This window comes from Esox lucius, chromosome 2, assembly GCF_011004845.1.
Source record: "Esox lucius isolate fEsoLuc1 chromosome 2, fEsoLuc1.pri, whole genome shotgun sequence".
Taxonomy (NCBI): Eukaryota; Metazoa; Chordata; class Actinopteri; order Esociformes; family Esocidae; genus Esox; species Esox lucius.
In genome coordinates, this window is record NC_047570.1 from 22,241,735 (window position 1) to 22,256,643 (window position 14,909).

Here is a 14,909-nt window from a genome sequence, read left to right on the forward strand (position 1 = left end):
TTCACGGAAATCCTCCTGGCCTGGTTTTCTGGGCAGAGAAACGAGTGCAGTCACTGATGACAGGTGTACTCGCTTGTTCTCTGTCCATACTCACCAGCCAGATTGGGGTTGTCTGCAGGGTTCTAGGCATCCGGAATGTTCAAGAAATAACCGAAAGACCACATGGAAAAGGGCTGTTACTTTGAAATAACGATTTCAAATAATCACAATTTCAAACACAGCTGCACAGGTCACATTAGGTTGATTGCCAATTAGCAGTACATATGTCAGCTATAAAAGGGTCTGACTTATTAGTACTTTGATATTTGAATTTTCAAAGCAACATGAGACAACTAATAGAGTTCCAACGAGTCAGTGGCTTAATTGCAGGTATATTGGTCACAGGAAGTACATTTTTCAGTGTTCAATGGGAACACTCAAATCATATGGCATGGGCAAAGAGGAACAGCAGAAGGTTAACAGGGCAGTTGCTTAATGCCCCAAAAGCCTCCAGAAATTGACACAGATTTGTATCAGCACATCTGTGTTCCAGTCTCAACAAAAACTGCTCGTTGTGAGCTTCACAAAGCAGAAATGTATGGCTGGGCTGCCATTTGGAAACGGCTTGTATCAAAGGCAGTGTTATTGCTTCTCATGATGTTCTGATATTCCAGGATGATAATGCTTCCATACACACTGCTAAATGTATTCAAGAGTGCTTTTATGAACACGAGGATGACGTTAAACTCCTTCCATGACCTGCTCAATCACAAGATCTGAACATCATTGAAATGGGAAGTTCTGGAGCCCAGTAGGGGTGTCACGATAACCTTTATATTTAAAAAGTGAAATATTTATATCATGTTAATAATACACATAATAATATCGTATTCACTAGGCAAAAATGACAATATAGTTTTTCAAAAACTCCTCTTGGTTTTTTGAAAGCTTATTAATGTAATCTATAGACAAACAATACATGTGCTTAAACTACGAGTCTGCACCTATGTACTGGCGTAGGAATCAGTAGGCGTAATAATTTTGTATATTCACTAGGCGAACATTTGTTCCAAAAACTCCTCTCTGTGTTAGGCCTTGTAGATCTTTTGTTTCTCCATTCATCTGGGTGCCTTTTCACTATCCCTTAAGTGTAATTGTTCTTTTTGTGTAGTTTTTACTTTTCTTTTGTACAGTTACGGTTACAGACTCTCTACAACTCCCTACTCTCATACTTTGAGTGTAATTAATTTAGACGTAACATACAATAAACAGTTGGAGAGTAATTTGACTGATTTGCATTAATATCCAGGTGCTGGTCATAAAATTTGAATAACATCAAAAAGTTGATTAATTTCAGTAATTCCATTCAAAAAGTGAAACTTGTATATTACACTCACCTAAAGGATAATTAGGAACACCTGTTCAATTTCTCATTAATGCAATTATCTAATCAACCAATCACATGGCAGTTGCTTCAATGCATTTAGGGGTATGGTCCTGGTCAAGACAATCTCCTGAACTCCAAACTGAATGTCAGAATGGGAAAGAAAGGTGATTTAAGCAATATTATGCGTGGCATTGTTGTTGGTGCCAGACGGGCCGGTCTGTATTTCACAATCAGCTCAGTTACTGGGATTTTCACGCGCAACCATTTCTAGGGTTTACAAAGAATGGTGTGAAAAGGGAAAAACATCCAGTATGCGGCAGTCCTGTGGGCGAAAATGCCTTGTTGATGCTAGAGGTCAGAGGAGAATGGGCTGACTGATTCAAGCTGATAGAAGAGCAACTTTGACACTCGTTACAACCGAGGTATGCAGCAAAGCATTTGTGAAGCCACAACACACACAAACTTGAGGCGGATGGGCTACAACAGCAGAAGACCCCACCGGGTACCACTCATCTCCACTACAAATAGGAAAAAGAGGCTACAATTTGCACGAGCTCACCAAAATTGTACAATTGAAGACTGGAAGAATGTTGCCTGGTCTGATGAGTCTTGATTTCTGTTGAGACATTCAGATGGTAGAGTCAGAATTTGGCGTAAACAGAATGAGAACATGGATCCATCATGCCTTGTTACCACTGTGCAGGTTGTTGGTGGTGGTGTAATGGTGTGGGGGATGTTTTCTTGGCACACTTTAGGCCCCTTAGTGCCAATTGGGCATGGTTTAAATGCCACGGCCTACCTGAGCATTGTTTCTGAGCATGTCCATCCCTTTATGACCACCATGTACCCATCCTCTGATGGCTACTTCCAGCAGGATAATGCACCATGTCACAAAGCTCGAATCATTTCAAATTGGTTTCTTGAACATGACAATGAGTTCACTGTACTGAAATGGCCCCCACAGTCACCAGATCTCAACCCAATATGGAACTGGAGCTTCATGCCCTGAATGTGCATCCCACAAATCTCCATCAACTGCAAGATGCTATCCTATCAATATGGGCCAACATTTCTAAAGAATGCTTTCAGCACCTTGTTGAATCAATGCCACGTAGAATTAAGGCAGTTCTGAAGGCGAAAGGGGGTCAAACACAGTATTAGTATGGTGTTCCTAATAATCTTTTAGGTGAGTGTATATTCATTCATTACACACATACTGATATATGTCAAATATTTATTTCTTTTAATTGTGATGATTATAACTGACAACTAATGAAAATGAAAATCCCAGATTCAGTATCTCGGAAAATTTGAATATTACTTAAGATAAATACAAAAAAAGGATTTTTAGGAATGTTGGCCAACTGAAAAGTATGAACATGAAAAGTATGAGCATGTACAGCACTCAATACTTAGTTGGAATTACTGCAGCAATGGGGCGTGGCATGGAGTTGATCAGTCTGTGGCACTGCTCAGGTGTTATGAGAGCCCAGGTTGCTCTGATAGTGGCCTTCAGCTCTTCTGCATTGTTGGGTTTGGCATATCGCATCTTCCTCTTCACAATACCCCATAGATTTTCTATAGTATTAAGGTCAGGCGAGTTTGCTGGCCAATTAAGAACAGGGATACCATGGTCCTTAAACCAGGTACTGGTAGCTTTGGCACTGTGTGCAGGTGCCAAGTCCTGTTGGAAAATGAAATCTGCATCTCCATAAAGTTGGTCAGCAGCAGGAAGCATGAAGTGCTCTAAAACTTCCTGGTAGATGGCTGCGTAGATGGATGCCATGTCTTGCATACGTCTGTGCATGGTGGTTCTTGAAGCACTGACTCCAGCTGCAGTCCACTCTTTGTGAATCTCCCCCACATTTTTGAATGGGTTTTGTTTCACAATCCTCTCAAGGGTGCGGTTATCCCTATTGCTTGTACACTTTTTTCTACCACATCTTTTCCTTTCCTTTGCCTCTATATTAATGTGCTTGGACACAGAGCTCTGTGAACAGCCAGCCACTTTAGCTATGACCTTTTGTGTCTTGCCCTCTTTTTGCAAGATGTCAATGGTCGTCTTTTGGACAGCTGTCAAGTCAGCAGTCTTCCCCATGATTGTGTTGCCTACAGAGCTAGACTGAGAGACCATTTAAAGGCCTTTGCAGGTGTTTTGGGCTAATTAGCTGATTAGAGTGTGGCACCAGGTGTCTTCAATATTGAACCTTTTCACAATATTCAAATTTTCTGAGATACTGAATTTGGGTTTTTCATTAGTTGTCAGTTATAATCATCAAAATTAAAAGAAATAAACACTTGAAATATATCAGTCTGTGTGGAATGAATGTATACATTATACAAGTTTCACTTTTTGAATGGAAATACTGAAAAAATATCAACTTTTTGATGATATTCTAATTTTATGACCAGCACCTGTAGTTATTGGGAATTATTTTGGCCACGGTTATGGGCTCTCTAAATTTAGCATTTTTCATTTAAACTTGAGGTCTTGGACATGAGGTCTTGGCCCACACCTCCCAAGTTATGGGCTCGAAAGACCCGTTGCTATCCCTATCCTAAGTCCTCCTGGTTGTGTTGGAAATCAAGACGATACCAGCTGCCACTCTGCTTGTTTTCTCCATGGGGTTTCAGGCTGGGTGTCTTGTAAAAGCACTTTGTGACAACTGCTTATGTAAAAAGGGCTTTATAAATCAAATTGATTGATTGATTGATTCTGAAGGCAAAGGCTGGCCCTACTCCTTTTTACATCCTTGATATTATTATTTTGTTAGGTGTTGTTATTTTATGTTATTTTGGGCACTCACTGTGCATACATACATTCATATATAGTACATTAGAGTCACTGAAAAAAGGGTGGTGAGACAGCAATTGTGTCTCTACCAATTAAATAGCTTGTCAATCGATTTGTTATACTATAGCAGGTTATAAAGCAGAGTTATTTACTAAATGAGTTTCAAATCAAACAGGTTTGGCATTTTGGTTGACAAAGAAGTGTCTATAGGTTCAATGATGATGTGGTTTTGTTTAATGGGTTTACAGTTCATCTCGCTCTTAGCCGTAGCCTCTTTCTAACGGTCCTCAACAATCAAGTGTGTGAATGTGTAACAGAGAGGTAGATAATTATATAACCAGAGGTGTAACAATGAGGGTCAACTATCCAGTTATGATGGAAATTATAGTTTAATTGTTGTGCGTCTGTGGTAAGCTATAATGTGCATTAGGGCCCTTCACACTTGCCCCCACCCAACCCAGTCCGCCACTGATTTCAATAACAACACAGTCTGCATAATGCCCCCATAATAGTGATGCATTAATGCAATCCCATTTGGGAATACAGCGCCAAAGCTCCCAGTGAGTGTTATACCTGAAGTGCAGAAAAAGGGTCTTAGCAGATGCTCCTTTTTGATGTTCCTTCCACAGAATAGAGAAACAACGTTTTATTGTCTGCCAGCATCACATGAATATTCAATTAGGATTTTCTTTGTAAGTAACACAGATCTAGTGCCTTACTTGGCGTTTTACATAATAAAAAAAGGACATCGTTATCTATGATACGCTCTGGTCTAATACACTACAAATACTACCGGCTCTGGAGCTGGAAATGTTTAATTGTGTCACTATCTCTACTTAGTATAAAGGCCATCAGGTTGGTTTGACCACATTTAGTAGTCAACTTCATGAGTTTTCTTCCCAAAAAAATATTTGTGTTATTTCCTCAATATTCTACTCTTCCTCAATATTCTAACAGCCAGACACAGCCTAGTTCTATTTATTCTGTTTCTATGTTCTGTATTAATCCCATGTGTTCATTGATTTCACCTGTGTGTAGTTTAGTCTTGCCAGCGGTGTCTTGTTTGCCCCTGGTCATTGTTTCCTGTTACATCCTTGTTTCGTGTGCCTTGAATTTAAATATCCTTGTCTATACCTCTGCGTCTGTCCTGCATATTAGAAGACGTTACACATATATGTTGTCAACATCCACTACTCTGTAGCACCTTCTGGTCAGATTGCGTTCTTACCAAAAATGTAATATGCCATAGAATAACATTGTAAATTACAATTTGCCTACACTCAGTTTTGGGTTCCAGTAGTTCAAAGTCAAAAAATTTTGATCCACTGCACATTTCTTATTTAACAGTGATTCAATAAAGATGTGGTTACTAAATTAAGGATCTAAATCCTAACTAAATCCTAAATTCCTATGACAAACCAAAACCAATTGCGATTTTCAAATTCACTTTTCCATGGATATATGGAATTACATGGGTAATGTTCGAGATATCTCTGTCTGTTATTTCTATATCTATGGTCAGATTTAACCAGCGTCCCTGGGTATCTTGGGTCACTGTGTTTTAGGGCATGCTCACTTATTTAATGACATCTGTTAGCTATACAGTCGCCCACCTGAGAAAGCCGCTAGAGTGAGATGAGTAAAGTAAATCCTTGCTGAAGATGCCCCCCTTTCCCTTGGTGATGCTGGCCAATTAGTGTCACCCATGTTAATTCCTAGACACTTGTCAGCTAGCATCACAGTCGAGACACTAACCTAGACTGTGGAGGACGGTCTGATGCTATGAAAGAGCACCCCAGGCCTTGGTATGTCTTAACCATCTCCCCGTTCTCTCTCCCTCTTTGTATGTCTCTCTGTTTCTGTCTTTCTGTCTGCAGTACATTGGATGATGAGGGCAGCAACCTCCGCCAACAGAAGCTAGACAGACAGGTAGGTCTTCCTGTGTCCCTATACTAAAGCAGAGCGGTTCAGCCACATAAAGCTCCGGTAAAAATTAAGAGACCATTGCACCTTTTTCACTCCTCACTCAAAACCTTCCTTTTCGCCATTTTTGGAAAGGAACTAAAAAGGTGCCGTGGTCTCTTAATATTTTCCAGAGCTTTATATCCTACTCATACCAAGACAGTCTAAACTTTTTTCGGGTCTTATCTTTATGTCTGAAAGGTATCCAACAAGTATTTTCTGCAACAATTCCAAAACTATAAATCCCTGTTAAGCTTTAGTTTTGCTTGACATCCCCTAATACTTCCTGACACTATTTCCCTATTCCACTCTATTCCATTATATATATTCTTACTTATTAACTAGTAATGGGATACTGGCCTTCTAGGCAGAGTTGCAAAGAAAAAGCCATATCTCAGACCGGCCAATAAAAAGAAAAGATTAAGATGGGCAAAAGGACACAGACACTGGACAGAGAGAGAAAGCCTAGAAAGCCAGCATCCTGGAGTGGTCCCTTCACGGTTGATGTGGAGACTGGTGTTTTACAGGTACTATTTAATGAAGCTGCCAGTTGAGGACCTGTGAGGTGTCTGTTTCTCAAACTAAACATTCTAATGTATTTGTCCTCTTGCACTGTTGTGCACCGGAGCCTCCCACCTCTTTCTATTCTGGTTAGAGCCAGTTTACCCTGATGAACTTGGATTAGCAAACACACCATGCCATTGGAACACAGGAACGGTTGCTGATAAAAGGCCTCTGTAGGCCTATGTAGATATTCCATAAAAAATCTACCGTTTCCAGTTACAATAGTAATTTACAACAGTAACAATGTCTACACTGTAATTCTGATCAATTTGATGTTATTTTAATGGACATAAATGTGCTTTTCTTTTGAAAGACAAGGACATTTCTAACTGTCCCAGAATGTTTAACGATAGTGTAAATGTTATCAGCCTTAACATTTTTATTAGAAACTGCAAGAACAAATGTATGATCGATTTCTATGTCTGGTCAGCTCAAATAGTTACCAGAACATATCGAAAACGTTTTCAGTATCAGAAACACATAGTTAGCTCTGTGAGCTAATTAATTTCACACCTGGTTTCGCATGTAGATTGTAATTGTATCTCTGATTATTAGTCAGGGATAAACCCACCATGCACTGCACCACCAAGGACTGGAGCTCTGCAGCCATGCATGCCGATCAGTTTGTTACACGTCTGTCATGTTTGCTGTCCGTGATACATAATAAAATGTTTGGCGAAGTGTTGTCTCAGACCTGAACAACATAGAAAGTGGTGTCAAGTGTCTGGCAGTGGCAGTCTCAAGTGACTCATCATCTACCATCTTATCATCTGTCCCGACATCTTGAGGAAACAATTCCATCAATACTGGGTTTATGTCAGCGACATACACTGATAAGCCAAAACATTATGACCACCTGCCTAATATGCTGTAGGTCCTTTGTGTGCTGCCAAAACATTGCTGACCTGCCAAGGCATGGACTCTACCAGACCCCTGAAGGTGTCCTGTGGTATCTGGCACCAAGACATTAGCAGCAGATCCTTCAAGTCCACCGTGGATTGAACATGGTCCAGCACGTCCCACATGCTCAATCGGATTGAGATCTGGGCAATTTGGAGGCCAGGGCAACACGTTGCACTCTTCATCATGTTCCTCAAACCATTCCCGAACAACATGGCAGGATGCATTAATGCCACTGCTATCAGGGAAAGCCGTTGCCATGAAGGGGTGTACCCGGTCTGCAACGATGTTTATGTAGGTGGCACGTGACGTCCACATGAATGCCTGGACCCAGGGTTTCCCAGCGGAACGTTGTCCCGAGCATCACACTCCCTCCACCGGTCTGTCGTCTTCCCACAGTGCATCCTGGTGACACACAGCCGTCCCCGTGATGTTAAAGAAAACAGGGCTCATCGGACCAGGTGACCTTCTTCCACTGCTCCAATGTCCAATTCTGAAGGTCACATGCCCATTTATCGGCGCTTTCAATGGTGGATCGGGTCATCGTGGACAGTGACCGGTCTGCGGCTACGCAGCCCCATATACAGCAGGGTGCGATGCACTGTGTGTTGTGACACAATCCACCCGTTACCATCATTAAATGTATCATCCGTGTATATAAGTATAACCATCATCAGTGTAAATGAGTATGTACATGTTGTTGAGAAAAAGGGGCAGAGTTACAGGAGGTGAGCCGAGGGTTTCGAGAGCAACAGCCGACGACGGAGACGCATCAACAATCTACACCAGGACCTGAGACGGATGACGTACAACTACCCCCCTCCCCCTTGGTGCTTGTGTGTGCACCGAACGACCCCAGTTCTGTGAAGAAATGGGGAGGGCCTACATAGACCCCAACTAAGGACTATGGGAGGGGTGGTAAAGTCTGGGGTCATGTGATGTGCTGGGGGATATGAGGAATGCACTTCTAACTTTTCTCAGTTTCCTCCAGTTTTACATTTTTGGAGGAGATGAGGTCCTGGTCCACACCTGCGGATTACCTGGTTTGGGAGGCCCATTGCTGTCCTTGTCCTTATCCACCTGGTCATACTTCTGACCTAGTCTAAAATCAAATAGCCTCTGGATTTAGCCCAGAGAAATGTATTAATTATTCCAATTGGACTCTTAATATCTCACCCGGCACAGCCAGAAGAGGACTGGTCACCCCTCTGAGCCTGGGTCCACTCTAGGTTTCTTCCTAAAATTCAGCCTTCTTAGGGAGTTTTTCCTAGCCACTGAAATTCAACACTACTGTTGTTTGCTGTTGTAAAAAGGGCTTTATAAATTAATTTTGATTGATTCATTGTACCTCCCTCATAAAGGGCATGAATAAAATACTTTATAAAATGGCCTGGAGGGTCGGATAAAGGCGCGTGTTTTGCTTTTGGAGCGAAGACTCGAGAAGAGTTGATCTGACTCTTGGTTATTGGACCCCCCCGGAACCCGGCACTGTCTGTACTAGTGATTGACTAAATAAAGGTAGGAACTTGTAAGAGCTCTGTCTCCTCTTGGTCTCTGTGTGGATGTGTGATTGTCAAATGCTTGATCATAATTCCTCTGCCTCTGAGCCGCAGACCTGTTTTTACTAGAGATAGTATTCAGTGAGATTCCGCATACTCCATAAATCAAAACTTAGACCTAGAGACAATATCAGTTCCCTGTCCAGGTCCCTTGCAGGCAACTGAGAGAAAGTGTGTGAGTGTGTTTGGTACTGGTTTGCTCCAAGGTGACATAAAAAATACATAAATTCCTTGAGGGGTTTGTCTGGGTTTACTATACAGGAAGGTTATATTTAATAGAATATTTTAGTGGCAAAAGAAGTGGGTTGATTCAGGATTTGTTCCAGAGAAGGAGTACTATCCTTGATTCCCCGCCATAAAAAAGATCTGACCTCTAACCCCTTTTGAGCGGGGAATGCCTGGACGGACAGAGGATCAGCATTAGCTAGATAAGATTTTTTAAAAGGGTTTAATAAATTAAGTGTTTTGGGTAGAATATTTTAGGGCAAAAGAAGTGGGTTGACCAGGGATTCGGTCCCAAGAGGGAATATGGAATTTGATTCCCCGCCATAAAAAAGATCTGACTTCTGACCCCTTCTGAGCAGGGAATTCCGGGACGGACAGAGGATCAGCATTAGGCAGATAAGAGTTTTAAAGGGGATTTGTGAGTTATAGCTGGGAAATACCCACACCTTGGATAAAACCAGAAAATAGTATGAACGGACCATAAGGGGACCTAAAGGCTATATAAAGCCAACACAAGTACGATAGGGGTGACTCTCAGTACCTCAGGCTCGGTGAGTGAACCGGTTCTAAATAAGCACAACTATAAATATTGTTGAGCGTTAGGAACCTCTGGGTGGCAACATAAAAAGTTCCTTCGTCGGAGGACTGATTGATAGGACCGTTCCAGACTTGGGACAGGTGTCATAAGCCAGGGTGGAAGTTAACTGACCTTGCAGTGGGTCAAGTTACGCCTTATGCTAAATTCCAGTGCCTGGTAAACTGAGTTCGGTGTAATCCCTCCAAAGACGTAAAATACAAATAAAAAGATCCTAGGGCAAGTGTAAAATAACCAAAGACGCTTGGCGGCGTCACCCGATTAAAACTGAGGTCTGATAAATAAAAGGAGGTAAGTTGATTGGGTGATCCCAGAGGTAAAGGCCGCGAAAATGTACATTACGTTTCTGTACATTTTGAAGAAAATTGCAGGGGACTAGTATTACATGATAACCTGAGACAGATCATAGAGTAAAATGATAGACAGAGTGCAGTATACTAAATATAAATCAGCAGAGAGATTTTGTAGCATTTTAGATAATTCTTCTCTACTACATGGCTTGCGTTCAGCCCAATTCAACCTGCAATACTTATAGAGGATACACTGATTGAAGACCTTTATTGTTTATTGGTATCGTATGGAAGTCCACATAAAAAAAAAAATCTGACGTTCACACAAGTATGTGATAATATTTCAACACTCTTAGTACAAAAACATCATAAAAGTACATCTGACATTGAGTACAAAAAACATCTAAAAAGACCTGTTTCACATTGAAATACATTATGTTCATACACAGTACATGCATCACCTTTGATACGATTTTCTTCTCTATGGAAACACCTTTTTACTATTGCTATGCTCATTGTCCCTAATTGATCATAACTCAACCATTTGGTGAAGATACTGTATGTATTTTACATTGTTTTTCCTACTATGTTCAGATTGAAAAGTACGGAATCACCACCCTAAGACCATAGATTTGTATATAACCAATGTGGGATTCAAACCCACAACCTTGGTGTTGGTAGTGTGAGCCACAATAGACCACCGCATTGGATATGACCAATACAATACTGTCAGAAACAAGACATGATTGCCATCCATAAAAGTAACAACAACTGGTAAGTACACTGTTCAGAAAAATTAAGAGAACACTTTTTTACCATCGCTAGGACCCATTTCTCAATACACACGGTGAGCACACCAGCAGTCTATGTGGGTTAAACTGTGGATCATTTTTCATTGCTTTGGCACAAAATGCATTCAATGACAACATCTTTCAAATAACATTCATTATTTTCTCACTCAGACACAACCATCACCAAAAGTCTATGTTCTTACAGGCCAATTTGCACATGTTTTACATACTCTTTTCAATACTGTTAAACCTAAGTTCAAAACCTAACATAACAAAATTGAATAAGACCGCAATGTCCTATATATTTACAATAAAACCGTAATGAAATATAAAAAATGAAATACTATCAAAACAACTAGACCAACCACAGCTGATTCCCATTGTAGCTGAACACCTACCCAGGTATTAGTCTTTCAATTTTGTTCATCTATACAAAAGTGGACATCTTATCATTCTGTACTGTAATGTAAACATGAACCTAGCCACCTGACTCTCCGTTCCTCAACCCCACAGAGGAATTGTTTTCTTCATGGAGGTGAAAGGTTTATGACCACCATCCACATGATCAAATGTCTCCCTGGACACAATGAATGATGGATGCCTGGACATATCTGCAGAAGATTGCCAGGGATGGACAAGGCATGGCAAAAGATTCTTTCCTAGGTGTATTGCCCAAGGTTACATAAGATGTTATGTGGATGAGAACCTGTGGCCAAATGCAGAAGACAGACTGACTATAATTGCTACTGTATCAGTAGATGGTGTATGTACAAATAATTTTATGTTGGAATCACTCAATGCAAAATGTTTTATAAAACATGGTAAAGCATATTGCATCATGTCTGATTCATTCTTGTAACATATACTGCAGTGTATTCTAAACAGTAGGGGGATATTATTCTTTCATGCGTCTCCAGACTTATGTGCTCTTTGTGAACCTGCTCTCATCTGTGAAGAGAACAGGGCCCCAATGGGGGACCAGATAATTCTGATATTCTCTGGCGAATGCCAATCGAGGTGCACGGTGCTGAGCTGTGAGCTAGAGGACGATGGGCCCTCATGCCACCCTCATGGAGTCTGTTTCTGACAGTTTGGTGGAGGTCATTTTGTAGGGCTCTGGCAGTGCTCCTCATGTTCCTCCTCGCACAAAGGAGAAGATACCAGTCATGCTGCTGGGTTGATGTTCAGCTCTCTTTGTGTAATGGCCTGTCTCCTGGTATCTGTACTTGGAGACATAGCAAACCTTGCAATGACATGTATGTGCTATCCCGGAGGAGCTGGACTACCTGTGCAAACTGAAAGGGATGCAGGTACCGCCTCATGCTACCTGTAGTGACAAAGACACCAGCAAAAATTATAGAAAAATCTGTCATGAAGGATAAGGAGAGAGCAATTGTCTTTGGGCACCACCTGCAAAACCATTCCCTTTTTAGAGGTTGTCTTGCCATTGCCTCTCCAGTGAGTGCACCTAGTTTCACTTTCATTTGCACCAAAACAGGTGACATTGATTCACAATTGCTTATGCTTCCTAACAGGACAGACTGATATCCCTGAAGTTTAATTGACTTGGTATTATACTGTGACTTGGTATTACGTGTTCCCTTAATATTTTTGAGCAGTGTGTATAACCAAATAAACCATGTGAACACTGGCAATGTCTTTCAAAATGGAGCATGATTGACAGCAAGGCAGAGGAGTAATTCATCAGATTACAAACTGAACAGCTTTGAACCATCACATGTACATCTTGATTGATAAAGCATGCTTCTACCGAGCCAAAACCGGACAGTGTTGGCAAAATATCGTTGGCCATTGAACAACTGTCCATGTGCCTGGACAATGTGGGGGAAACATTCCTGTGTGCAGCCATATCTGAAGATGGGGTGGATGGGCATAAGCCACTTCTTGGGTAAAACAATGGTTTGGCTGCACACCTCATTGAGATCCTCAATGAAATTGTGTGTGATAATGTTGGGTTCCACCATTCAGAGGTGATTCAGGATTGGTTCAGTGATTCAGGATTGAATCTCTGATTCATGACCAGCCCCATAATCTCATTTTCATTATGGAGTTTGAAGGTCTATGAACGCCATCCCCATGAGCACGTCACCCTCCTACAACTCATGGGTAAGCCATGTCATGATATCACTGGTGACCAATGTCACGTTTGGGTTTGCAATGCCAAATATTTTCCTGCAGTGCAAGGCAAAATGAAGATATTATGACATGGACAAGATATCATGGCCAAAAGCTGAAGACAGAATTGATGCAAATTAATGTTGCGTGTGCTAAACATTGACATTTCTTTTATTTATTTCTGATATTATTTGTTACAATTGATTAGACAAAATGTTTTTGCAGTAAAAGTTACTTTTTTGCATCAGTGATTGTAGAAGATCTCTATATTGATCAAACTTAATTTTGGGATAGAAATTATGGAAGGTATTTTCTGTCAACTGTGATGGGTAATGTAATATCACAGTTTTGCCTAATGTGAAAACAATGAAATAAACTGTAACAGATTACATTTAACACTTTAAAGAGTCATTTTAAAACACGTGTTTGGTCTTCGACTAACTGACTGTTACAATGACTTACCTGAAAGTATTGCACTCTGTCATGTTTTAATGAATGCCCTTGTTCTATTTCAACAAAAACGTAATGGTTGAATCACTGAACTTCTGGTGAAAGATGTTTTTTCAAACCAAATGAAAGCAAAATCAGTTGTTTTGAATGCAAGATTTAATGATTTATGAGTATGATCTGTTTGGAGTCTGTTATGATTTTCAAGAAATGTTATCCTACAATATTTTAATATGAAAACTTGTTGTTTAATTTAAATAAAAATCAACATTTGTAGACTTTTCTATTCACTTGGATAATTTGTTCAAATAAATTACAAAATAATTAGAATTATTCCATTTCAATCACACAGATTACATGATATCCAATTCATAATTACAGTCCTTTCATTGCAGTGACTCGCAGCGAACTCGGGACAGACAATGTTCCATATTAAATCCGATGCCGCTCTGGTTCTTATCACTCTGCTCTTGGAACCAGGATGTTTACATCAGAGTCCTTATGCACCAAAGAAAAAACATTATTTTACCTCAATTGAACACACAGGCTCCCAAGATGCCACAAGGGGTCATCCGAGTTTGACAATGCAATGCAACCATATTGAACTCAAAGGGTGCTGGCCAATTGCACCAACCTTCCACAGGACCCCTGGGCTAATCTGCAAACACTGCAATGGTGAATACAGTGCCTGCAATGGTGAATACAGTGCCTGCAATGGTGAATACAGTGCCTGCAATGGTGAATACAGTGCCTTGTAAAAGTATCCAAACCCCTGACAAATTCTCTCATAATACTGAATTACTAATGGTACACTGACATTTCTTTCTGTTTTATATTTTATTTTAAAACAAAGTCACACATTAATGTTGCTGTTACATTTACTGGAAAAAGACCATCAGTCCAGCTTTGTAAATGAAGAAAAATTAAGACCATATAGTATATTAATAAAGTAAATGCAACTTTAGGAAAGTGTTTTCAATGTGAAATGTGGTCAGATGAGGCCAAGATAGAGAAACCCTCATTGGTTTCCATTGCATTTCCAGAGTTGAATTTACTTTATTCCCTTCCCTTGAACATTTATTCCCTTAGCTTGTCATTCTCACAGATGTGTTCATATTCTGTACACCCGTGTCACATTCAACAAAGCTGACTCAATACCCTCCTCCCCTGATTTTTGAAGAACACGCAGTGGTTGCCTCATTAAAATGTGTTCATTGTGTTCATCAAATCCTGTTATGACAGTACTGTAGCTAACTAACTAGCTCATTGAAGGAAGATTG

At 40.5% G+C, this 14,909-nt stretch overlaps 1 protein-coding gene across 2 annotated transcripts in view; it reads left to right on the forward strand.

Moving 5' to 3' along the window:
- Nucleotides 1–14,909, forward strand: part of tub (TUB bipartite transcription factor) — a 79,120-nt gene that overhangs the window by 40,468 nt on the left and 23,743 nt on the right. For both annotated transcript variants that reach the window (XM_010890514.4, XM_010890515.4), the window contains exon 2: nucleotides 6,038–6,089. In XM_010890514.4, the coding sequence (XP_010888816.1) occupies nucleotides 6,038–6,089 (52 nt within the window). The remainder of the gene's footprint in view (nucleotides 1–6,037; nucleotides 6,090–14,909) is intronic.